Consider the following 27,386-nt stretch of genomic DNA (forward strand, 5'->3'; position numbering starts at 1 on the left):
ATCTTGACAGATTTTTCAGACCTGTAAATGAAAAATGTCCATTGGGCTGAATCTGGAACTTGTGCATGTACATTGTTAACCCTTTGTTGCTATCAATAAATTATAAAGTATAACAACAATTGTATTCTCTTGCTATTGCTGTCTCGATTCCAATTTGTGTTTATTGACCCTTCTGCAGTAGTTGTGCATAGCACAATTTCCCAAATTCCTTTTTTCTTCTTTTTAAGAAATTTACAGTCGTTTCTAGATTTTTATATTTCACCACACTTACTGATCCCTGAAGTTAGCCCATCTTATCTTGCTACAGTGATGAGCACTGTTGGCCACATCTTTCATATTGGAAGAAAATCTGGAACATCTGACTGAGTACTGGTAATTAAATGTTTGATATTTCAGATATTTCTGAAATAGCAATAATAAGTGTTTCAACTGCCTTGTTTACACCTTCACCCCTTTAGAAATGGATTTGGTGTAAACCCAAAAAGAATGTAGAGAAAATGGAAATCTATGGCTGTATATTAAAACACTTCCCTGCCATCATCATACATTTTAAAGTATGATATTTTGATCAAGCACAATGAGTCCATTTTCAGCATGCATCTACTTAGATATGGATGCATCTTTCCTGGATGTTTCTTGGTGGAACCTTAGGGCTAAGTAAAGTCAGAGAGTCTGCAGATGCTGTGATTGCAGTAAAAACACAGAAATGCTGGTGGAACTGAGGCAGTCTCTCTGTCCATGAGGTAAAGACATTTTGGGCCTGAGCCCTTCTTCAAGGTTTTAAGTAAAAGCAGGAAGGCATCTGAATAAGGACTGAAGAATGGCAGTAGATGGAGTCCAAGAGAAATGGTCAAAAAGTGTTAATTAGATATGATAAGAGAAAAGGTGTAAAATGATTTAGGATCTGTGAAAGGAGACAGAGGGAAAAGGGAAGAGAGAGAGAGAGAGAGCTGGAGAAAAGGTGAGGGGGGTGGTGGGGGAAAGAAGGGTGTGTGTATAGTATAACAGAAACTGGAGATCAATGTTAATCAAGTTGGAGGGTGCCCAGATGGAAGATGAAATGTTTTTCCTCCAATTTGTGGGTGGTCTCAGTTTGGCAGTTCATGCAACCATGGACAAACATGTCAGCAAGGGAATGGGACAGGAAATTGAAATGGGTAGCCATTGGGAGATGTTCGCTATTGTAGCAGACTGAGCTGAGGTGCTGAACAAGGTGATCTCCCACTTTGTGCCCAGTCTCTCCAATGTGGACAACACAGCGGGATGACCCCTGCAGATTAATTTGGAAGGACTGTTTGGGGCTCCGAATGGTGGTGAATGAGGAGTTGTGGGTGCAAGTGGAGCATCGCTTGCGGTCACAAGGATAGGTGCCAAGGGAAGATTAGTGGGTAGGGTGGAATGAACAAGGGAGCCACAGAGGGTCCGGTCCCACTGACCTGCATCTAGTCCATCGCCCTCCATATCCCTCCCATTCATGTACCTGTCCAAATTCTTTTTAAATGGTAAAATTGAGCCCATGTTCACCACTCCAGTTGCCAGCTCATTCCACACTCCCACCACTCACTGTGTGAGGAAGTTTCCTTCCCCCCCCCCCCCCCCCCCCCCCCCCCATGTTCCCCCTGAACTTTTCCCTTTTCACCCTTTGGTTGTAGGGAAAAAGCCTATCTATATTTACTCAGTCTATCTCCTCATAATTTTGAATACCTCTGTCAAATCTCCCCTCATTATTCTACGCTCCAGGGAATAAAGTCCTAACCTGTTTAACCTTTCCCTGTAACTCATTTCCTGAGGTCCAGACAACATCTTAGTAAATCTTCTCTGCACTCTTTCTATTTTATTGATATGTTTCCTGTAGTTAGGTGACCAAAAATGCACACAATACTCCAAATTTGGCCTCACAAATGTCTTGTACAACATTACTATCCCAACTCCTATGCGCAATACTTTGAATTATGAAGGTCAAAATGCCAAAAAGCTCTTTTTACAACCCTATCTACCTGGGTTGCAACTTTCAGGGAATTGTATATCTCTATTCCCAGATCCCTCTGTCCTAATGTATTCCTCAGTGCCCTACCATTTACCATGTATGTCCTTTCTTGGTTTATCCTTCCAAAATGCATCACCTCAAACTTGTCTGCATTAAATTACATCTGCCATTCTTCAGCCCATTTTTATAGCTGGTCCAGATCTCTCTACAAGCTCTAAAAACCTTCTTCACTGCCAAAAACGCCTCCAATTTTAGTGTCAACTGCAAATTTGCTGATCCAATTTGGCAACAATGGTCCCAGCACCGATCCTTGAAGCACACCACTAGTCACAGGCCTCCAGTCTCTGGTTTCTCCCATCCAGCCTTGTCAAATCCAATTTACTACTTCTCCTTCCTGACTAACCTCCAATATAGGACCTTGTCAAAGGTCTTACCAATGTCCATATAGGCAACATCCACAGCCTTTCCTTCATCAATTTTCCTGGTAACCTCCTCGAAAAACTATAAGATTAGTTAAACATGACCTACTGCACTCAAAGCAATGTTGACTATTCCTTATCAGTCCCTGGCTATCCAAATAATTGTATATCCAATCTCTTAGAACACCTTCCAATAATTTACCCACTATTGATGTCAGGATCACTGGCCTATAATTTCCAAGGTTACTTTTGGAATCTTTTTTAAACAACAGACCAAGGTGAGCTCCCCTCCAGTCCTCCAGCACCTCTCCCGTGGCCAAGGACATTTTAAACATTTCTGCCAGAGCCACTGTAATTTCTACACTAGTGTCCCTCAAGTTCTGAGGAAACATCTCATCAGGCCCTAGGAATTTAAGACAGCAAGCACCTCCTCCTCTTTAATCTATATAGGTTCCATGACATCACTGCTTGTTTTCCTTACTTCCCTCAATTCTGTGCCAGTTTCCTGAGTGAATACTGATGCAAAAAACCTATTTAAGATCTCCCCCATCTCTTTTTGGTCTGTACATAGCTGACCATTCTGATATTTGAGGGAACCAAATTTGCCCTTGCTATCCTTTTGCTCTTAATATACCTAGAAACCCTTAGGATTTTCCTTCATATTGTCTGCCAAAGCAATCTCATGTCTTCTTTTAGCCTTCCTGAATGTCCTTGTACAATTTAAATTATTTTTGATGTTATGCTGTGAACCCTATGTGTTTGAGGAGTGTGCAGAAAATGAGGATAGATGAGCCAGATACAGAATCAATGGAATTTCCAACAACTGAACAGCAGCTTATCAGAAATTAAGTAAATGTTTTCCATAAATGTAGTCTGCACACCAAAGCTCGCGTTTGGTGCCAAACGTGAGCCGAGGCGACCCACACTCAACTCACGCTTGAATATCCAGTGTCGATCCATGTTGGTAATTAGTGGAACCCTAGGGAATCCTTACTTAATAGGTGCCAGCGGGAAAAACAGTCGAACACCTCCGATTTGGCCTGAGCTGATATCCGATTTGTCGAAGACAGCCCGACGCCCAGATGCCACCCCCCGACCAGAGCTGTCACCAATACCCCCCATCCAGCACTGTGGCAACTTCCCTAATCAGCACCACTGCAATTCCCCCCCTTCCCCCCCCCCCCGTTCATGGCCACTGCTGCACCACCACCTCTTCCCCCCATCTAGAGACCCTTCTAGTTGAGGTGTGTCTTTGTTTTGCGAGGATCTGAAATCAGCGCAATTACTTAATCTATTATCCAAAAAAATCCGAATTTTGAAAAGTATCTGGTCCCAAGAATTTTTGATAAAAGATTCTATCAAAGATATCAGTAAAACTCACAATGGGAAATTATAACCAATGAGCTATCAGTTGGGGCCTGTTGCTGATGTTGGAGGCAATTGATGGAGAAAAATATCACTCAATGAGTGAGTTGCTTTTTTTTCAACTGGATGCTTCGCACCGTAGATCTTAGCACATTTGAATTTATAAAATATATTTTTGTAGTTGGTAGGATAGAAGTATGGAAGAAACCAACTGAACTTGGCTGCTTCACAGGGAAGGGGGCCATAAACTTTGAGCAGATTCCTTAGGGGGTCATAGCTAAATAAAAGGTTGAGAATGGCTGTACAAAAGGACCTCAGTGCTTATAATCTGTCGTTGTTAGCTCAGACTCATTACTAGTTTTGCCATGTTTCAATACCAGAAGTGGAAGACCATTTGGATTATTGTGTGTTTGTTATAGCAGGTGTTTTTTTTAATGCAACTTCACCATGCAAGGTTTATTTTTATTCGTTAATGCCCTTCTCACATAAGGAGAACTGTCCCTTTTAAAAGAAATAAAAGGGGTTTCCAACTGCTCAGAGCTCAAATAATAGTGAAGAAGTCTTTATAAAGTTTGAAGGCATGGAATGTAAACTTTGAAATGTTGCTGCACCTGGACAATGTAGCAGAAGAAAAAGTTATTGACCTAAAATGTTAATTCTGAATCATAAACCCTGAAATTGGTCAAGATATAAAATGCAGTGCAACCCAATGATCTTTATTTTTTGTACTAACAATTACCAAACAAACTCTACTGACAAACCTCTGAATTTTTTCATTTCGATAACAATGTGCCAATTAGGGTGCACTATTAATCTCCTTTGCACAGACTTTAAAAAGGCTTGGTAATGAGAAATAGAAGGTGAATTATTAAAGATTGTCTTTGTGATTTGGAAGCCTATGATTTGAGGGATTATTGGTGTTTGAAGTATGTACAGTAAAATCTCCGTTATCCAGAATTCAAGCAACTGGGGGAAAAGATACCAAAGTTTAAAATTGGCACCTCCTAATAGTTAGTTTGCCATTCCACACAATGCACAATCTCCAGCAATCTGAATATTCATTTTATCTGGCATCTACCAATCCCCATAGGTGCCGATTCCAGGGGGTTTTAGTGTAAAAGCAATCTGGGTGTGAATGAAGGATGTATGATTGATAAGTTCAGACGTGATGTGAAATTTTGTGATGTTGTTTGCAGTAAGGAGGGTAGTCTTCAGTTCCAGAATGTCATTGATGAGCCAGATCTGATTGGCAGAGCAATGGCAGATAGAGCTTAATCAAGAAAAAATGCAAGTTGATCCTTTTTGGAAGGACTGTTGTGGCAAAGGTATATTCAGTGATCCTAGGAAATTCATGTCATGTAACAATACATTAAAAACATGGTTTACATGATATACTTCATTTTTGTCTGCATAAGGTAAACAAAGAGTTGCCATGAACATTGCTCAATGCCCTTAACAATAGAAGAAAGAGAAGCAAAAGAGAGTCCCTTCTGAGGCATGGAGTGTCCATGGATTCACATCCAGCACTCTGCTGCCTTAGAGTTTCCAATTCAAAACATTGGCAACCTGGGCTCCAGATCCAAACTTACGATATGATCAGGAACCCTTCAGCGCCAGATCCCCTTTTGGAGTTCTTACCCTCAGCATCCTCTCATATTCCACTTCTAATACCTGGTTTTCATGAGCCATTCACCAGCAGCCTGTAGCCTGTGTGGGTCTTTCAGCCACTGAGCCTCTCGCTGGTCTGCTTCCATGGTCACCGTCCTGTTGGGCCTTCTCCTGTGCTTCATCTTTTCAATGGGGGATGTTCTCCCCATTTCTGATGCCCTCATGTGGTGCCCACATAGTATACTAACTAGGACAGGCACCGGCATCTTGGGCACAGACTGCAAGATTACACGATTTGAAACAAAACAGTCGACTCCTTTAATTTGCCATTTAAAGTGAAAGCATTTGGACTGAACATAGGACCCTACGGAGCAGCACTGCTCCTTGGCTCACCACACGCTCTTCCCCTCCCACCCCCACCCCCGGCTCTCCAATGGAAGTGTGCAGCAGCTTTGGCAGCACATGTAAATAGCTAGTTGGGAGTACAAATGGGATACTCATTCAAGTTTAAAATTACTTGTCATGTTTTGCCTGGTACCGGGGTGCACTGCTAATATTTTAGGTGCCAGAGCTCACCAAAACAGTGACAAGGAGTTCTTGCGAGACCTGGCCTTGATTGCTAACCTGTTTTATTTGGCATTGTATAATTGACAGCAAACTGTAGGACTATGAAGTGGGATGACCGGGCATAGAAGCAGGTATGTCTCCAGAATAGAGAATAGTGCTAAGCATTGTGGGGTGGGGTGAGGGGTAGGGTGGTGCATGCAGCCGCCATCCTGAGAGAGCTCATGAGGTGCCAGAGCAGCCCTCTAGTGAGCTCCACCAGCACTACACCCATGCCTGATTCAATGAGAAGGGTTATTTTGCCAGTGATCTAGCAAGTCAACTATAGCATGCATACAACCATATAAAGTAGAAGAGCAAGAGCATAATTATAGTGTATAGAGTTGCAATGGAAAAGAAGATGAATTAGTAAAAAGCAAGGGCAGCATAATAGCATTGTTGCATGTTTCATTAGAAACCTGATGGCTACAATGAAGAAACTCTCTTGAGCATTTTGGTGTGTAATTTCGTACTCTTGAGCCTTCTCCCTGATGGGCGGAGAGAGAATATGAGAGGTATGATGAGTGCTTCAGTGTTTTGGTTGCTTTCCTGGCAATGGGAGATGTAGGTGGAATCTCATGGAGAGAAAGGGTTTGAGTGATGTTCTGAGCTACAATTGCCATTTTCTGCAGCTTTTTCTGATCTTGACCTGAGCAGCTCCCCTGCCACACTTTAACGCATCCAATAACCATGTTTTTGATGGTGCACTTGTAGTAGTTGTTGAGTAACATGGGGGGGGGGGGGGGAGGTGGTCATGCCAAACCTTAATTTTCTAAGAAAGAGCCATTGTTGTGCATTCTTGACCTTCACATCAATGTGCTTGGTCTTGGTGAAATCATTGGAAAATATTTCCTTCCAAGATCTTGAAGATGTCTGCTCTTTTCATTTCAATGCTATTGATGTGGTCTCTACCCTTTCTCCTGAAGTCTATGGACAATTCCTTAATTTTATTGACTTTGAGAAAGAGGTTGTTGTGTCAGCACCACGCCACCACATTTCATTCTTCTTTCTGCATTCTGTGTCAGCCAATGACCGTGCTGTCATCAGCAAATTTGAAGATGGAGTTGGAGCGGTAGCTTGCTATACAGTCGGCATAGTGAAGGCATAGTATATAAGAGCAGGGAGATTAGATTACAACAGCAGGAGTATTGTTTGCACTTTTGGTGGTGACAAAGCAGGGGAATTTCCTCATTAGGAAATTGCTTGGGATAGGGAGATATTTTTTTTTCTTTGGCTTGGCTTCGCGGACGAAGATTTATGGAGGGGGTAAAAGTCCATGTCCGCTGCAGGCTCGTTTGTGGCTGACAAGTCCGATGCGGGACAGGCAGACACGGTTGCAGCGGCTGCAGGGGAAAATTGGTTGGTTGGGTGTTGGGTTTTTCCTCCTTTGCCTTTTGTCAGTGAGGTGGGCTCTGCGGTCTTCTTCAAAGGAGGTTGCTGCCCACCAAACTGTGAGGCGCCAAGATGCACGGTTTGAGGCGATATCAGCCCACTGGCGGTGGTCAATGTGGCAGGCACCAAGAGATTTCTTTAGGCAGTCCTTGTACCTTTTCTTTGGTGCACCTCTGTCATGGTGGCCAGTGGAGAGCTCGCCATATAACACGATCTTGGGAAGGCGATGGTCCTCCATTCTGGAGACGTGACCCACCCAGCGCAGCTGGATCTTCAGCAGCATGGACTCGATGCTGTCGACCTCTGCCATCTCGAGTACTTTGACGTTAGGGATGAAAGCGCTCCAATGGATGTTGAGGTTGGAGCGGAGACAACGCTGGTGGAAGCGTTCTAGGAGTATATAAGGAGATATTGCATTGACAGTGAGTGGAGAAAGCTGAAGGGGACATAATTGGGATATTTTGAATTATCTTGGACACAGATTGGGTAAATAATTAATATTGTTTCACTGGTTAGGATGAAGGTGAAGAGTAAGACGTTTTTTTTTTGTTTAATCATAAAAATCAAACTTGTGACAAGTTGATTGATGCGCATCTCACCTTTTACATTGGAACATGTATCCAATCTATTCATTGTTAGTTCATGAATTGCTTAATTTAATTTGTCCATCTCATTGTGGAACATTGTACATATTTTGATGGGGAGAAACTATGGCCTTATCAGCACCTTAATTTTCTCATTCTTATAAACATGTTTCTGTTGACTTGTAAAGCCTGTGGACAGTGAAACTATAGAAGTATTGTGAAGAAAACAAATAATTTTTCACAGATTGCATCGTAGGATTATTCTAATCAAGGTTCTCTGATTCAAAATGTTAACTGTGCTTCTTTCTCCAGATGACTTCTGATGTGCTGAGTGTTTCCACTGCTTTTTTTTTTGTTTTTATTTCAGATTTCCACAATTTGCAGGGATTTTTTTAGATTTTTTCCATGTTGTTTCTATTTGCATCTATCTACGAATGACTCTTCCTGCAGGTTATTCAGTTTACTGCTTGACTTTAAAAGTTTCTTTAGAAGTCTTGCTGTTCCTTTTGGATGCTTGGATGCAAGGTATGTTTGTGTGAAGGCCACAGTTTAATTTACAGTACCATCCCTTAGCCTCCTTAATATTGATAATGTAAATCAGGAATCTCACAGAAATATAAATGTATGCCCTGCAATTTGGAGAATTGATTTGAGGGCAGCCTTCGATATGTCAAAGGAGAAATTCATATAATCCTTTGTGTCGCCACAGGTTATTGGAAAAGGTTTTCAGTTTGTCTCGCTCTTCTTTCTTTTCCTTTCAATATGTTTGTCCAGTTTCCTTTAGAAAAGTTATAGTTGATTCCGCAACATATATAAAACCTCTGTTTACTTCCCAAAAAATGCTGCCCAAAAATAAATACTCCCACTGGAGCCTAACTGGCACTTTGTAAAATTTAGCATGCCTTTCTTGCCTTTGCTTCTGTTTCTACACTTCTGCTCATAAAGACCCTCTATTTATGAAGTTGAACAGATGGGTGAAAAGAACAGATGTCAAAAATGTATATACAAAGTCATTTTGCTATCATATTTGCATTCAAGTCTGACAGATTAAGAAACAAATGAATACCAAGATTGTGAAGTATTTATCTTCATGAAAAAATGTGAAGTGATTTATTTCAATAAAAATGATAGGAAAGGTAATACGGTATAAATGAAATACCTGTAATATAATTTCAAAGGTCAAGGACATCTGAAGGTAACAGACAAGTTAAGCATGCATGCTTGTCTTTATAAATAGCAAACTTTATAAATGGAGGTCTTTGTCCTTTTCTCCAAATAGTGAGTGTGTAGTTGCGCTGTGTCGCAGTGAGATAAAGAAGGAGTCTGTCTCAAGTAGCCCCCAGTTGGAAGATTATTTACTTGTTCACACATGTGCACTTTTTAAGCATTCCTCCCAAGAACCCCCGCTCACTGCGGGGCAGAAATGACATCACCTTCCGGCCCGTAGTTCACCATGCAGACAGTGCCCTCTTGGTTGCTGATGTCAGTGGTTCACCTGCGATTTCTGGGCCAGTTCAAACTGAACTTAGGCAAGGCGCCACATGTCCCGCTCACCCCAGAACCGGCGATTGGAGGCAAAATGTCTGGAACCTGTGCCTACTCTAGTTGTTTAGGTGGGCGTCCTCGCCTTCATGGTGCAGGTACTGTTAATGGTTGGTCAAGTTCTAGGTGTACTGGTTTGAGGCAGTCGACAATGTACAGGATGCAATTATGATGTGCCACCTTGAACAGCCCCTCGTAGGGACGCTGTAGTGGTGGTTTGTGTGTGCATCTCCAAAGGCGTACTCAGCCCTGTAAGTCCTTAGGCACAAAGAGTTTTGTAGTACCATAGCAGGATGAGCTGGTCAAACAGTTTGTTGAAAACCTCTGCTGGTACATCTTACTGCTCTTGAGCTCTGGGCACGAACTCTCCAGGTGTCATGAGAGGTGTGCCGTAATACCAACTCTGGTGATGAAGGCTTGAGGTCCTCTTTGGGTGCCGCTCATATGACGAGCAGCACCCAGGGTAGTTTGTCTATCCATTCTGGCCTATGGAGGTGTGCCATCAGTGTGGCCTTTTAAGTGCCTGTGTATGCACTCAACTAGGCCATTCGATTGCGGGTAGTAGGCTGTTGTGTTCCCAGCAGGTGCGACAATGTGGATGTGAATTGTGGACCCCTGTCCAAGGTGACATGGGCTGGGAGGCCGAAACGCGCCACCGAGGTGGAAACGAGGGCTCTGGCATATGACTCTGTGTAGGCGTATGACTCTGTGGAGGTGTCTGTGAAGGGAATTGCCTCCAACCATCTCGTGAACCTGTCCACCATGGTGAATAGGTACCTCGATTCCCTTGACACTGACCGGTATGGGGCCAACAATGTCTACATGCACATGTTCAAATCTCTGCTGTGGTGGCTGGAAGGGCTGGAGCGGAGCCTTCATGTGCCATTATACCTTGGCAGTTTGGCAGTCTGTGCACGTTCTGGCCCAATGCCTGACCTGCTTTCAGAAGCTGTGCCACATGAACATCAGAGATAAGCCAAATGGTCACCCTGATGGAGGGTTGGGCTAAACTTTTCAGGGTGTCAAAGGTGCGGTGCTTCCAAGCGGCTGGGACAATGGGCCAAGGCTGACCTGTGGATACAATGCAAAGGAGTGTTGGATCCCCGGTCTGATGGCGATATCCTCCATGTGAAGGCTCATGAACACAGTCCTGTATGCTGGGATCTCAGTGTCCTGGCGCTGAGCTTCAGCTAGTGCCATGTAATCTACCCCAGTGATGGGGAATGCACTGCTTGTATGGAAGCACGTGACAGTGCATTAGCAACCACATTGCTCTTCCCGGAGATGTGTTTTATCATGGTGGTAAACTCTGAGTCATAAGAGAGGTGGCATTGTTGGTGGTCCAATCACAGGTTCAACACCTTGGTGAAGGTGAAGGTTAGGGGCTTGTCGTCAATGAAAACTGAACTCCCTTCCTACAATGAAATATCGAAAGTGCCAGATGTCCAGGTTCAGGGCTAGCAGCTCCCCGTCGAAGGCGCTGTATTTGACCTCCGGAGATTGTAGGTGCCAGCTGAAGAACGCCAGGGGCTTCCATTGGCCATCAATGAGCTGTTCCAGGATGCCACCCACAGCCAAGACGGAGGCATCCACAGTGAGGGCAGTCACTACGCCCACTTGGCGATGGTCCAGGAGTGTGGCATTCGCCTGGACATCCTTGGTCTTCTCAAATGCCGCTGCCATTTCTCGCCTCCATGAAATCTCCTTGGTCTTGCCAGACATGAGGCCAAACAGGGGTTGCATGTTGTGGGCTGCCGAAGGTAAAAAGCGGCGGAAAAAGTTCACCATCCCCACAAATTCTTGTAGACCCTTAACCTTGTCGGGCCTGGTGAACTGTGGACAGTCATCATTGAAACGTCCACACCTGCCTCCAGAAGTGTTTCTGATCTGTCAGACAGGTGTTTGGGGATTTTTCTTCATTTTGATGAGAATTCTCCTGTCATCAGCAGTGGAGGCCTTCCTTGGCCTAGCATCCCTTTGCGATTACTGAGTTCAGTAGGATTTTCTTTCTTCTTAATTATGTTCCAAACAGTTGATTCTGACAATCCTTAGGTTTGGGTGATGCAGCTTACTGTTTTATTCTTGTTTTTCAGCCTCATAATGGCTTCTTTGACTTTCATTGACACAACTTTGGTCCTCATGTTGAAAAATGGCAACAACAGACTCCAAAGGTGATCAAAAACTTAGAAGCAAGCCTAGCTCACTTATACCTGCACCAATGAAGCAGTTAAACATACCTGAGTAATCACAAACACCTGTGAAGCCAAATGTTCCAAACATTATGGTGCCCTGAAATGGGGGAACTATGCATAAAAAGTGCTGTAAATTTTTACACAGTCAAACCAAAATGTATGCAAATAACCTTGAATAAAATCTGGAATGTGGACTTTGATTACTTGCGATTTGTTTGATTACAAATTGAAAGCTGTAGAGCACGGGTAAATAAAGTTTAAAAAAAAAGTGTGTCCCAAACATGTAAATCATGTATTTTTTTTATCTCAGCCCTGTTCTCCTGCCTTCCCCCCATAAACTTTGATGCCCTTACCAAGAACCTATGAACCTCTGGTTTAAATATACTCAGTGACTGGACAATCACAGCTGTCTGTGGCAACCAGTTCCACATATTCACAGCCCTCTGGCTGAAGAAATTTCTTCTCGTTCTAAAGGGTTATCCTTTTATATCTGAGGCTGTGCCCTCTGGTCCTAGACCCTCTAACTACTGAAAACATCTTCTCTACCTCCACTTTACCTAGCTCTTTCAACATTTGGTATGTATCGATAAGATTTCCCATCAACCTTCTAAAATCCAGCGAATCCAGGCCCAGACCCATCAAATACTCCTTATCTATTAACCCTCTCATAGAACATGGAAACATAGAACATTACAGCACAGAAAACAGGCCCTTCTAGTTTGTGCTGAACTATTATTCTCCCTAGTCCCACTGACCTGCACCCAGTCCATACCCTTCCCATCCATGCATTTGTTCAAATTTTCTTATAATTCGATCATTCTCATAAACCAAGCACATCCGTCCTTGGATATGGGCCTATAACTGGTCACAGTTACTCCAAATATGATCTTGACAAATATCTTGCAAACCCTCAGCATTGCATCCTTGCCTTTATATTCTCGTCCTCTTGAATAAAGGCTAACCATTTTTATTTGCCAGTTATTGGCTCAAAGTTTCCACATCACTGACTTTAGGCTAATTAGTCTGAATCCCAGAAATGCCCTTCTCTAATTTGAATAATGCCATAATATCTGAAATTCCCTCCCCCACCCACCCACCCACCCCCACTCCGACCACCCCAGTCCTCTGAAGAAGACTGGAGAATTGTGGTTTTGTCTTCTCGATTTCTGTTCTTGTTTTCCTTTATGACTAGGAACATTCCATCCAAAATGGTAACATCATTTAGCATCCCGTTCAGTTTCATACACTAATCTTTCCTTTTAATAAAGATACAAAGAGCTAATTTTGCAGTTCAACAATGCTTTCTGCTTCAATAAGATCTCAAGTTGATTAGCTTTTTATATTTAATTTAATTTTTAATTTAGAGATACAGCACAGTAACAGGCTCTTGAGCCTGCACTGCCCAAATACACTCAATTAACCTGCCAACCCCATACTTTCACCCTGTTATATTCATGAAAGTCTTTTGTTCCATGTAATTCAGTAATGATTTCCCAGGCACCTTATTTTTCCTTTTATTTCCATTTTTGTCTTTTCACATTCAGGTTGGTCTCTGCTGAATTATGAAATCCAGTTCTCATAGTTCCTATTTTTCTTCTCAGCGAAGGCCAGAGGGCAACAAAAGGACACATCTATGAAAGATTGGAGAGACTACACATTATGATGATACTGAGGGGGAGAGGGTGGAACAACATTGTTAGAAGAGGGGTAAATGAGAAAAGATGAAATTTGAAATACCAGAAATGGAGGGGAAAAGAACAAAGAAGCTGAATCCTTCTTGGACAACTTCAGAATTGAGGATGACTTGCTTCTATTTTGGGTTGGTGGATTCTTTTGGTGGCTAATGAGGCCAATATGGGAATCATACACACTTCCACAGGGGCAGAAGTAGCCTGAGTGGGTAGGAAAGTGGGGTAGATTGCAGGGTTTTGTGTTTGTTCTGTTACTTACACAAGATTTCTGTGAATGACCTTGAAGTTTTCAGTGCTATCTGAGAGGTCATGAGGCAGAGGTGCCCAGAAGACAATGGAGATAGTTCATTTCTTTAAGGAGGTTTTGAGCATGTGCTTTAAACATTTTCCTCTGCCTGCATGGTTATCTATTCCTCTGTCAAAACTTAAAAAAAATGTAGTTTCAGCAGTCTGGTCTCTGGTATGTGAATGACATGGCCTACCCAAGAGAGCTGATGAATTGTTTATTGTCACCTATACCAAGATACAGTGAAAAACTTGGTTTTGCATGCTATCCAGGCAAGTTGATCCATACTTAAATACAATAGATTGTATTTAAAAATGCAGAGTAGAGAGTAACCAAGGAATGTTCTCGTAAAGCGGTGCAAGGGATGTAATGAGATAGGGTTTGTGATTATAGAGAGTTCAGCTTTTTCTCATGAGTGGTCTGTTTAAGAGTTTGAAAGGAAAGAAAAGAATCAGGAAGGAAAGTATTGGTTTGTTTGTTTTCTGCCTGATAGGAGAGCATGATTGGATGGGATGAATGTAACTAGGGGTTCAATATCGGTTTTGACCATTTTTCCCCATGCTTGCTGATGGTAGTCCATTTCTCAGAAACATACAGGGAAGCTGGGTCATAACTGTCTAGTAGACCATAAATTTTATTCCAGGTTTAAGATATTCAAATACATTTTCCTAAATTGACCAAAAACTGTGCAGGGCCTCACAAGATGAATTTCATCATTAATGTCTGTCTTTGTTGAGTGATGATTATGAAATACCAAAACCAAACACAACAAATCAGAAACAATTTTTTTTTTTTAAATTTGGAGATACTGCATGATAACAGGCACTTCTGACCCAGAATTGTATGCTGCCCAAATACACCAATGAACCTACAAGCCCCGTCTGTTTTTGGAGCATACACCTTGAGGAAACCAATGCAGACACAGGGAGAATATACAAACTCCTTACAGACAATGCTGGATTCTAACCCGGGTCACTGGTGCTGTAACAGCATTGCACTAACCGCTCAGGGACAGCTGAAGAAATATATAGTTTGTTTATTTTTCCTTCTCTCTAATTCTTGTATTTTAGTTTCTCCATCCTATCATGTGCTTTTTTTTAAACTTCATTGCAACAGTGCAAGAGCCTAAAGATCTGAAGATCAGGTGGATTGCGATGGAGAATTAAAATGACAGACCATTAGAAGTTTTGGGCCATTTTTTTGGACTGAATGAATGTATAATGCAAACCAGCCAATAATTTGCATTTGATTTGCCTAATTTAAAGGAGACCATATAATAAACACTTAAGTAAATAGGCACTTCACTTTAATGACTCAGTATACTATATTATCAGAAAATCCGTATTAGCTGGGCTACATTTCTTTTCCGCTCACCCTCTTCCAACTATTCATTTTTATTCCTAAACTTAATTTTACTGTAATTTTTTTTCTTAAACATCTCAGTTAAACATGGCATCTTTTCAGCATTTTGGAACTGGTAATAAATGTACCTTGTCAGTTTTGGCCTCTATCCTGTGGAGTGTGCTAGGGACTACATGTGTGTCATGAAAGTGAGGCATTAGTGAGAAGAGTCAAGACATGGAGGTAAATGAAAAGGGTATGTTGTCTTTTTAATTTGGGACATTACCATAACCATATAACCATTTACACAGTGTTTGAGCAGTAGTGTGTGTTGACTGCATTTCCACTGTTTGAGATGTCTGCGATGTCAGAGCCATTTTTATTTTGAAAGACTCTTTGAAACCATTCCGAAGAACAAAGGGCAATATTTACAATAGTAAATCCTGAAGGTCTGCAGACATCATAGTTGAAGTAAAAAACAAAGTGCATGAGCAATAGTTCTAATAGAGTATATTCTTGGGGGATCATCTCATGAGGCTACATGGGTGGAACATAGAAATAAAAAGAGGTTAAGAAGTCAGCAGGAATTAAGTGAGCAAATGTGTGGGGAGATCTTGGGGAGATAACAGTGTCCCAAGAGATTTTTTTAAGTAATACAGTAAAAAAACCCCAGTATACGGCACTTATGGTATTTGCTGGTTGCTTGAGATTGCGAGTTGCGTGATTGGCGAACTCACCATTAGGAGGTGTCATTTTTAAACTCCCATATGTTTTACATTTATTTTCTATAATTTTTTTTTCCGATTGCTTGAGGCTGCTGATTGCTTGAAATCTGGATAGTGGGGATTTTACTCTAGTTGGTGATTTCAACTTCCTTCTATATTAACTGGGATTCTCACAGTCCAAAGGACTTGGATGGGGCATGTTTTATTTAATGCGTCCAATAATCACAAAACCGTATGTAGTTGGTTTGACTAAAGAGGGTGCAAACTAGACCTCCTCTTGGAAAATGTGACAGGGCAAGTGACTGAACTAGGGGCGCCCTTTGGGGTCAGTGGCCATAAATTAGTTTTAAAATGGTATGGAAAAGATTGGACTGGAACATAAGTTAAAGTCCTTAATTCAGGCAAGGAAAATTTTCTTAGGTTTTCAGGATCTTGCTAAGATTGAGTTGGCGAGTCTGCTTGCAGGTGAGTGAATATCTGGCAAGCAAGAGGCTTTTAAAAGGAGGCACAAATGTTGTAGACAGTTGAAATCAAGAAAATTTGTTGAGTGTTATAGAGGATGTAGGAATTCTCTTAAAGGGGGAATAAAAACAAGGAGAGGGTATGAGATGTCTCTAGCAGATAAGGTTAAGGAGAATCCCAAGATATTCTTTTAGAATATTAAAGGCAAAAGACTGACCAGGGAAAGAATAAGGCCACTTAAAGATCAACAAAGTTATCTATGCATGGGGCCACAGGATTTGTCATCTAACAACTATTTCTCATCTGTATTTACCATGAAGAAAAATGTGGAGGCCAGGGAATCTTAGGAAGTAAACAGAGAGGTCTTGAAGAGAATCCATACTGCAGAAGCCATACTGTCAGAGGTCTTAAAACACATTAAGGTATTTAAATCCCTGGGATCTGATCATGCTTATTATGGACATTATGGGCCGCTCGGAAAGACATTTCAGGATCCATGGCATGGTTGCATTACCTTTAACACTGGTGAGGCCAAAAGGCTTGAAGGAGGCTAATGTCAATGTAAATTTTTTTACATTTTATTTACAACACTGTAGAAACAAATCCAGCTATTGAGACCCAGTTTCACTCATTTAATCTACAACCCTGTGCATTTATGAAGAGTGGAAGGAAACTGGAGCACCTGGGGGAAAACACATGCAGGCCTCGGGGAGAATGTATAAATTCCTTATAGATAGCGCCAGTTTGAAACCTGAATGGCTGGTGCTGTAATAGCCTAATATTGAGCCTTTATTTAAAAAAAAGGTTGTAAAGATAAGTCAGGGAACAACCAGCTGGTGAGCTTGATGACAGTCATGGGTATGTTACTGACAGGGATTCTGAGAGACAGGATCTACTTACATTTGGAAAGGCAGGGACTGAATAGTCATGTGTGGAAATCATGTTGCATGCACTTGATTGAGTTTTTTTGAAGCAATGACCAAGAATATTGATGAGGACAAGGAAGTAGCCACATCGACTTTAGCAAGGCTGGTCTGGAAGGTCAGATTGCCTGTGATCCAGGGTGAGATGGCTAAATAAATAGAGAATTTGCTGGATGGTAGGAAAAAGAATGTGGTAGTGGAGAATTATTACTCAGATTAGAGGCCTGTGACCAGTGATGTGCTGCAGGGGTCAGTTTTGGGTCCACTGTTGTTTGTCATCTATGTCAACAACTTTTTTCCATAAGTGTGCTCATCTTTGGTCTGTGAAGCCACTATGAAAACTCTTTTCACCAGGTTGAGCTCTTCACATGCACTCAGACATTATATTGGCTGTATTCTCTTTTCTACAATCTGTAGCTGTGACTTTAGATGCCACCCTTTGTATTTGAAGATTGCCATACAGCCCCCTTTTACTGGAACGTCCTCTCTAGTGTAGCCTGTCACTTTTAATTTCACTGAATAAATCTTGCTTTTTATAGTGAGGGTGTTGTAATCATCCATAGATAACAGATTCACCTGGGCTCCGGTGTCGCGTTTAAATGGAATTATTGTCTCATTGACAGTAACTGGAACGATCCATTCCATTTTTCCAGCAGCAGCAGTCTGCAGTGAATCCACGAAGGATTCCTCCATTTCTTGTCTACTGTGTGCATTTTTCTCTTGGCATTCCCTGCTTTGCAGCACTTTACAAAATGATTCTTCTTCCCATATTTATTGTGGGACTTTCCATAGGCAGGACACATCTTTGGAACATATCTACCTCTTCAGCTGATGCATTTGCCGTTTGTGCCTACTTCTTTGGTTTGCTGTGCCTTTGGCAAACTCCTGGTGCTCTGCTTCTCTGTTTTCACCACATGCACTGTTGTGCCTAACCTGTGCAGCTCCTTAGCTTGTGATCTCTACTGCCTATACATACTCACAGCCTTTTCCAGTATCAAATCTTCTTCATGCAAATCTTTCTCTAAACCTAATATCTGGGATTCCGCAAGCTATTCTGTCTCTAATAGGGCCGTGGCCATACTGAGGCCAGGTTGGAAGAGCTCTCCATGAAGATTGGTTAAAAGACCGATTTAACACATTTCTTGTGTTAAAAACATGAAATTAATGGATAAGAAGAACAAGACCCATAAAAATAAAATTGAAGAAACTGAAAAGATGCCGAGATTGATGACTGAAAGTCCACAAAGGAGTGGTGATAAAGGTGCAGCCATTATGTCGACATAAACTCAAGGAAATGGGGGATCGACAACGAGATTCTGAGTGGAAGATTCTTCAAGGTGGAAAATGTACTAAAGAAGGTGGCATTGCTGGTGACTGCTATTGATGACCTAAACAATAGGGTGGGCCAGGTTGAAAATGACCTGATAATGATTCAAGAACATCTAAACATCTAAAAAAAGATACAGAAAGCAGATAAGCTTTCTGGATAAAATCGACCACATGGAAAATTTCAGCAGGAGAAATAATGTCTGAATCGTCGGGCTGAAAGAAGGAACCGAAGGGAATGACCTGGTGAAATTCTTTGAAGATTGGATCCCACAAGCATTGGGAGTGGGAAAATTTAAAGAAAAATTACTTATAGAAAGAGCCCATCGGACCCTCGGTCCCAGGAGAGCAGATGACCAAAGATCACGACCAGTCCTGGTAAGATTTTTAAGTTACCAGGATCGAGAGGCAATATTGAGAGTAGCAGTGGAGTATGCCAGGGGAAAAGGTGGCCCAGTTGAGTAGGAAGAAGAAAAGGTACTATTCTTTCAGGACCTAAGTGCTACTTTGGTAAAACAAAGAAAAAAATTTGGCCATGTAAAAAAGACGATTAAGAACTATTTTGTCTCGGAGGAGTCACGCGATGGAGTAGTGGCCGGACGGTGAACTCCAGCCCTCTCCAGAAAAGTCGGGAAAAACAAGAGAAAACACAGAAATAAAAGTTACAGAAAAGTGAGTATAAAGGTGGAAAGAAGATGGCGACAAAAAAAGAAAAGTCGAAAGCAACGGTAAGAAGAGAGGAAGAGAAGACAAAGGAGGAAAAAGGTGAAGGCCTTACCTGTCCGAAGAGGCCCGCTGCGGAGAGAGAAACCCGCTCCCTCAGGTCGGTAAATAATGGACTACAAAAATGGCTCGCAGAGACGAGCAAAAGTGCGCAACCGCGCATGCGCGAAGTTTCACGCATGCGCGATGCGAATGAAAAAAAACACACCGACGGGAGGGGGGACCAGCTGGGGAGTCGATCTCCACAGCCGGCAACGACAGCTGCAGAACACCTGCAGCAAGAAGAGACCACAGAAGACAATAGAAACAAGAAAGAAGAGGAGGAAAGGGCAACAAAGAAACAACAGATGGTCAACCCAGAGGAAGAAGAAGAGGAAGAGTATGGTGAAATAGAAGAAGAAAAGATAGGCAAGGTAAAGGATATACTTGCTCTTATTAAAGGATACATGGAGTCATTTAAAGAATGGCAAACACAGGAATTTAAGGATTTAAGAAAAAGAATAAACAACACAGAGGAGAAAATAATTAAAATGGAGATGACCTTAACAGAAATGGGAAAAAAAATGGACAAGATGGAAGAGCGGGCAGTAGCAGCAGAAATGGAGGTAGAAGACTTAAAAAAGAAATTGGAGAAATCTAATAAAAAAACTAAAGAGACACAAGAACTACTAGCTCAAAAAATAGATACAATGGAAAACCATAACAGAAGAAATAACATAAAGATAGTGGGCCTTAAGGAAGATGAAGAAGGCAAGAATATGAGGGAGTTTATAAAAGAGTGGATCCCTCAGACCCTAGGATGTCCAGAACTACAGCATGAAATGGAAATAGAAAGGGCACATAGAGTATTGGCCTCTAAACCACAACCACAACAAAAACCAAGATCTATTGTAGTAAAATTCCTAAGATATACTACAAGAGAAAAGGTACTGGAGAAGACAATGGAAAAAGTAAGAGAGGGCAACAAACCACTGGAGTATAAAGGGCAAAAAATCTTCATTTATCCAGATATAAGTTTTGAACTCCTAAAGAAGAGAAAAGAGTTCAATACAGCAAAGGCGATTTTATGGAAGAAAGGGTATAAATTTATACTAAAGCATCCAGCGGTATTGAAAATATTTATTCCAGGACAACAAAACAGACTATTCTCGGATCCAGAAGAAGCACGAAAATTTGCAGAACAATTACAAAAATAGACTGAGGGAGGAAGACGGGTAATGAGAGTTAAAATGATCACGACTGATATGTATGTGGGTAAAGACAAAAATAGACTGAGCGATGAAGACGGGTAATGAGAGTAAAAATGATCACGATTGATATGTATGCAGGTAAAGAGGTATAAGAGTGAATAGAGACAATGAGCATACATGAATGTATCTGTACTTAGAGGAAAATATAGATAGTATAGACAAGAATTAATAAGGGAAGGTAATGGAATAGAGAGAATAAGGAGGGAATTAAAAGAGGGACCTTTGTGACATATGAAAAGTGAAATCTTTTCTGGGGGAGGCGGGGTGGGGGGAAATAGCGGTCACTGCAAAATCAGTTGACGCTTGCGAGTGGATTCGCAAATCCAAATGGAGAAGGGAGATGTGGTTGTCCGACAAGGGATAAAGGACAACTCAGGAGGTGAAGGGGAGATTGGGGATAAATAAGATAGAAATAGGAGAATAAGGAAAATGTTAGATGTTGTAGGAATGTTGTCTTATAAAGAGTTGAAAATAAGAAAACAGAAATGGAAAAGGAGGAAAGGTAATGATGGAAAAACGGAAAGAGAAGATAAACAAAATATAAAAGGGCTACGCTGAACTATATGTCTTTAAATATTAATGGAATACATAACCAAATTAAAAGGAAGAAACTACCAAATTTAAATGAATAAATGTATTCCATTAGAAAAAATAACATATTGGTTAAGAAATAATATTGAAATATTCGAACAAGTATAGGAGCCTTACATTAAATACAATAGCGAAAACCTACCGGGGACAAACATTACCTAAGTTGATGGAAGGAGAAGGAAAGAAAAGAATGGACTCAGTAGAATTTCTGGTGTAATTTTGTTGAATGACAACATTGTCTGACTGGCTTAATGCAACCTAGATTGTATACCTAAAATGGATGAGGGGGGGGGGTGGGGGGGTGGTTTGGGAGGAAAGGGGGGGGGGAGAAAAAGTCACTGTATATGTGTGAAAAGAAATAGTGTATATCATGGCTAATGTGATTTATGGTGTGAAAAATAAAAAAATTTAAAAAAAAAAAACTATTTTGTCTCTAATAAGTGAGTTTTTCAAATTTCCAAGTTCACAGGACTTACTCAGTGTGTGAATCTCAGCTAAGTATTGGTCAAAGCTCATACCTTGTTTCTGGTCACAGGAGAAAAACTTGAATCTCTCAAACGTGATGTTTTTACTTAGATGACAAAATTTGAGGAGTATTTTGTTCCGAGTGTCCAACGTGAAAGCTGTCTCATCAATTTGAAAACTGTTATAGATGTCCAAGGCATCATCATCCATCACATGTAGAACTATAGACGCTTTCGGATTTTCATCGGTCTCACCCGCTCCACCAGCCTCTAAATAAATGTTGAATCGCTGTTTGAAGCATTTGCAATTATCGGTTAGATTGCCAGTAAACTGCATCAGTGTGGGAGGACCTAACTTTTCCATGACAGGAACTATTATTTTTTTTTTACTTACTTGCACACTTCTGACACCATGTTATGTTTCTTCCTTGAAGAAGAACAACCTTGCAGAGTTTTAACACTTAAACAGCTTTTTTTTTGAGCTGCTTGAATTAACAACAAACTTGACTCCTGCCTACTGGGAAACGTAGTTCTTTATTATACATACATAATGGCACACTAGGTATATGAATTGTGCTGCCAGAGGAAGGGATAGAAGTAGGGACAGCTGTAATGTTCAAATGGCATTTTGACAGGTATGTGGATAGGAAAGGTCTGAAGCAAATCTGGGCTGACCACAGGACAATGCGACTAGCTTGGTTGGGTGAACAAGTTGGGCTGAAGAGCCTGTTTTTGTGATAGAGAACTCGATGATAAAATTTATGTTGGGAACCAACTTCAGGAACATTTGTTTGACAGGGAATACTGAGGCAGGAAAGAATTTCTCAATACTATTTTCCAAGTAGAGGAAATAAATGTAAAATGCTCAGCTGGATATGTATTTATAGTTAGTGTTTTCCCCACTCCTAAAGCAAACCAATTCATTATTTCTCAGCAGTAATGACTGGTCATCTCTTTTTATGATACACTCCCTTCCTCCCAACTGCAACACCTCTTTTGAAGTTGCAAACTGGTGCTCAGGTTCTGCTGAGCAAGCAAGATATCCAAGCAAATTATAGCATGATCCACTTATGCAGTGGATGGGAGACAGCGGTAGAGTTTTTATGTAATATGGGTATCTGCAGAATATGACTAAATAGCTTCCTTATAGAATGTTGGATCATTCTGAATTTAACAAATAACTTGATATTGTAGTCTTAAAAGGGCCATGACTGCATCATATCAAAATATCATCATCAGCACGGCCCATCCCTTCGTGATCGAAGATGAACACGGTACCTTGTAGCTCTTCTGCCCTCACAGAACTTTTTGTAGTTGCCACATTGTGATGTGCCACTGCGGAACGCCATGCAGTGTGATTTTTTTTTTGCAAGGTCCTCCCACTCAGTATGGTTGACATGGAATGACCTGAGATCACACTTGATTACACCTTTGTAGCGAAGACGTGGGCAGTCAACAGGGTGGGGAGCATCTGGTAGCCCACCATAGAGGACATCTTTGGGCCATCGGCTGTCCTCCATATGGACAATGTGGCCAGCCCACCATAGATGGTGAGCGCAGATGATTGAGTAGAGGCTCATACATCTCGTCTTCTCCAGGACTTGGACATTTGTGACTCTGTCACGCCATAAGTAGCCTAGGATGGATCTGAGGCAGCGGAAATGGAATGCGTTAAGGTGGTGTTCTTGCTTTCTGTGTGTGACCCAGGATTCAGAGCTGTAGAGAGGAGTACTCAGCACGCAGGCCTCGTAGAGTCGGATCTTCAACTTGGTGGAGAGATGGGAGTTATCTTTAGCCAACAAACCCACGACACTCCATCATTTACCATCAATGGGTCAGTGCTCGCCAACATAGAGAAATTCTGCTACTTGGGCTTCACCATGACAAAAACGAACTCATTCGACCCAGAACTGGACACACACCTGGGAAAAGCATCCACTACCTTCGGACGCCTCTGTGCCCACGTGTGGGATAACTGGCACATCTTCACCAAGTTGAAGATCAAAATAATGCATTCTGCAATACACCTTTGATCTTCATAACATTGCAGATAACACATTTTAGCTTGAGCAGTGTCATTGGGTGTAGACTAAACTCTTGGAATGTCATTTCTGTATAAGCACTTGAACCATTAGGACTGAAGAGAACAAACGCCTTTTATTTCCTCTAGATGCTGCGTGGCCTGCTGAGTTTCTCCAGCACTATGGTGCACTCCACTAGACCTAAGCAAATGCAGATTTTCTTGTTTACCTATCATTGTACAGGCATACCTGTATTATTTCACAAGGTTCATACAAGGTCACTGCAACAAGAGCTCTTAAAGGATATTTATCTGTGATTAACATCCTGTTTGACCTACACTGCTGTGTATGGATGATAAACTATTTCAGAGGAAGGAAGTACATTCAGATGAAGGCCATTTCAATGGTAACCACTTTAATCTGATGTGCTTTGCTGTTCTGAATCATAACTGGGGCTGACAACTGACACTAATAGCAATTATAGACCCTCATAAACTGCATTGTCTGGAATAATATATCATGTTGGCACTTGGCAGAATTCATCTGAAGCTCTAACTGATTGATCTATATAATCAGAGTTCTTAAAAGTGGAAAGGTCTGAAATTCATTGCTTGTTTTGCTGAAATTTCATCAGGATTCTCTGAAATGGTTCAGCATACAGATTGTGTAATTTTCTATATCATGAATAGAAAAATTTGACCCTTTATTTGTTTATCATTATTTTGTATCTTTTATTTTAAAAAGAAAAAGATCAGTGTACATCTGAGAATCCTAGTTAATTCAACATTAATTTGGTGATTATTGGCTAAACTGTGTTTTTATATAAGTGCAAGCATTCAGAGCCAGCTCTTCAGCGCTTGACGTCCTGTTTTGCGGAAACTGCCAAAATGTTTGGCCTGGAAGTCAGCCTGAAAAAAACTGAGGTCCTCCATCAGCCAGCTCCCCACCATGACTACCAGCCCCCCCACATCTCCATCGGGCACACAAAACTCAAAACGGTCAACCAGTTTACCTATCTCGGCTGCACCATTTCATCAGATGCAAGGATCGACAACGAGATAGACAACAGACTCGCCAAGGCAAATAGCGCCTTTGGAAGACTACACAAAAGAGTCTGGAAAAACAACCAACTGAAAAACCTCACAAATATAATCGTATACAGAGCCATTGTCATACCCACACTCCTGTTCGGCTCCGAATCATGGGTCCTCTACCGGCATCACCTACGGCTCCTAGAACGCTTCCACCAGCGTTGTCTCCGCTCCATCCTCAACATTCATTGGAGTGCTTTCATCCCTAACGTCGAAGTACTCGAGATGGCAGAGGTCGACAGCATCGAGTCCACGCTGCTGAAGATCCAGCTGCGCTGGGTGGGTCACGTCTCCAGAATGGAGGACCATCGCCTTCCCAAGATCGTGTTATATGGCAAGATCTCCACTGGCCACCGTGACAGAGGTGCATCAAAGAAAAGGTACAAGGACTGCCTAAAGAAATCTCTTGGTGCCTGCCACATTGACCACCGCCAGTGGGCTGATATCGCCTCAAACCGTGCATCTTGGCGCCTCACAGTTTGGCGGGCAGCAACCTCCTTTGAAGAAGACCGCAGAGCCCACCTCACTGACAAAAGGCAAAGGAGGAAAAACCCAACACCCAAACCCAACCAACCAATTTTTCCCTGCAACCGCTGCAACCGTGTCTGCCTGTCCCGCATCGGACTTGTCAGCCACAAACGAGCCTGCACCTGACGTGGACATTTACCCCCTCCATAAATCTTCGTCCGCGAAGCCAAGCCAAAGAAGAGAAGAAGAGTAGTATCAGAGCTGTGGTGTAGGGTGGGAACCCCATCTGAGAGATTTATGACATTGATTGCTTTACACAAATTGCATGGTGGTGCAGAATTAGTGCTGCAACTACGTAGCTGCAGCAATCCAGATTCAATCCAGCCATCCGGTTCTATTTGTGTGGAGCTTGCATTATCTTCCTTAAACTGCACGCTTTGATTTTCTCTCATTCCAGACTTGCTGGTGGTTAATCAGCTGCTGTAAATTGTAGTTGAGTGATGGTGAGTTGATGGGTATGTGGTAGACTAAGAAAGACTAATGAAATGTTGAGTTTTATTTCAAATGAATATAAAAGTAAGAAAGTTTTACTGCAATTGTCATAGGGAGGTGAATAATCTAGAGGAATATGTCTTTAACATTGTATCTCTGGCGATAAGTACACTAGGATGATCCTTGGTTTTGAGTTATTGTTATGTAAGGAAAGTTTGATCATATTGTGTCTGCATTCACTGAAGTTTAGAAAGATAAGGAATTCTGAGGGCACTGGATAAATATTGAGAGGATGTTACCCCTCCATGTCTCGGACAATTGCCATATCAGACTAACGAAAAATATTTTCTCCCAAAGGGGTGTTGTTTTTTGGAATTCAGAAATCCTTGAATATATTCAAAGTTGGGATGGATAGATTTTTAATCAGTAATCGAAACTTGTAGGGAGAGGGCAGGAAGCTTGGTGAGGAAAATTAGATCGCCTATCATCTTATTGAATGACAGAGCAGGTGCAAGGACCTTCTCCTTTTCTAATACTTGTGGTCTTATGAATAATTGGTTATGTATATCAACAGGGCGTGCTTTGCTGATTGAATGACAGAGCAGGTGCAAGGACCTTCTCCTTTTCTAATACTTGTGGTCTTATGAATAATTGGTTATGTATATCAACAGGGCGTGCTTTACTGAGACTCACTGCAGAAAAGTTGGAACAAATGGGTATTGACCAGGAGAGCCATCGTTATTCACTGTTTCAAGATATACTGCGACTGCGTATTCAAGATGATGTAGAAAGTCTTACTACCATCTTTGCAGGTACATAAAAAAAATAAGAATTTTTAGGAAATTTTTTGTATAATTTCTGTAAAACAAAACTCAGAATAGCATCAATAAATAACTAATAGGTTTCAGAATGAAGTTAAATAATTAGATCTTTGTCATACAATGTGCACTCTTGATGCACCTTATATTCCCTTGTTGGAATATGGTTATTTCCCATTTTTCTTAATCTGAATGTAATAATTTTATATGCCATTGCTCAAATTAGGTTGTTTTTGCTTTAAACAAACATTTAAACTTTTCTTGCATATCACGGGTCTAATTTGCAAGTTTTAATTTTTTTCATTGCTTTGGGAAGTGAATGCTATGGCAATTCAATGATAATTTCTGAGAAATCCATAATTATTTACTCCTGGTATATTTAAATGTTAATTTTTCCTTGTTTATCTGTTCCATGTTCTATATAGTGTTTTTTAGCATAGCAAAATGTCCCAACTGTTTGACAGGATCATGCTCAATAACTTCATTTGTAGGGCACGATTACAAATGCTTGATCAGAGAAGTAAATTGAAAGAATAATTTCTAGAGGTTATATAATTAGAATTGAGGATGGCTAAGAGCTTTTGTGTTAAAGTCATGTAATTGGAGGAGATTGACAATTGTTCAACTTGCGAGTTTCCTGTTGACCATCTGACATACTAGAAAGCCTGTAGGGAGAGGTTTCTCAATGATGGCCTTTGAGAAGAACTATTGTCAAATAAAGCTCTTGAAATTGATTCCATTCTTGTCATTCATACATATAATATCTATATTTAGTATAAACATTGTTGTGGAGACTGAAGCTAATAAAGATACAAAAAGGGTTTAATCTACATGACAGCAGGCCTTCTGTTTGGAGTTCTTGGTGGAATCTACAAACTCAAAGTATGAGATTTTTATACTCCGAAGGAACAAAGATAATAGTAGGTGAATCATTACAATTTTAATAGCTGTAATATTTTAACCTGACAAATGGTTCCTTTGAATTACGTATTGTCAATGGAAGCAAACTAACTAACAAGATA

At 41.2% G+C, this 27,386-nt stretch overlaps 1 protein-coding gene across 11 annotated transcripts in view; it reads left to right on the plus strand.

The window, feature by feature from the left end:
• Window positions 1-27,386, plus strand: part of LOC138736678 (sterile alpha motif domain-containing protein 12-like) — a 90,630-nt gene that overhangs the window by 35,693 nt on the left and 27,551 nt on the right. For all 11 annotated transcript variants that reach the window (XR_011340492.1, XR_011340498.1, XR_011340493.1 and 8 more), the window contains one exon: window positions 26,218-26,358. Coding sequence is in view for 3 of the 11 variants with exons in the window: in XM_069886570.1 (XP_069742671.1) it covers window positions 26,218-26,358 (141 nt within the window). In the remaining 8 variants the exon portion in view is untranslated. The remainder of the gene's footprint in view (window positions 1-26,217; window positions 26,359-27,386) is intronic.

Source organism: Narcine bancroftii, chromosome 6 (assembly GCF_036971445.1).
Source record: "Narcine bancroftii isolate sNarBan1 chromosome 6, sNarBan1.hap1, whole genome shotgun sequence".
Taxonomy (NCBI): Eukaryota; Metazoa; Chordata; class Chondrichthyes; order Torpediniformes; family Narcinidae; genus Narcine; species Narcine bancroftii.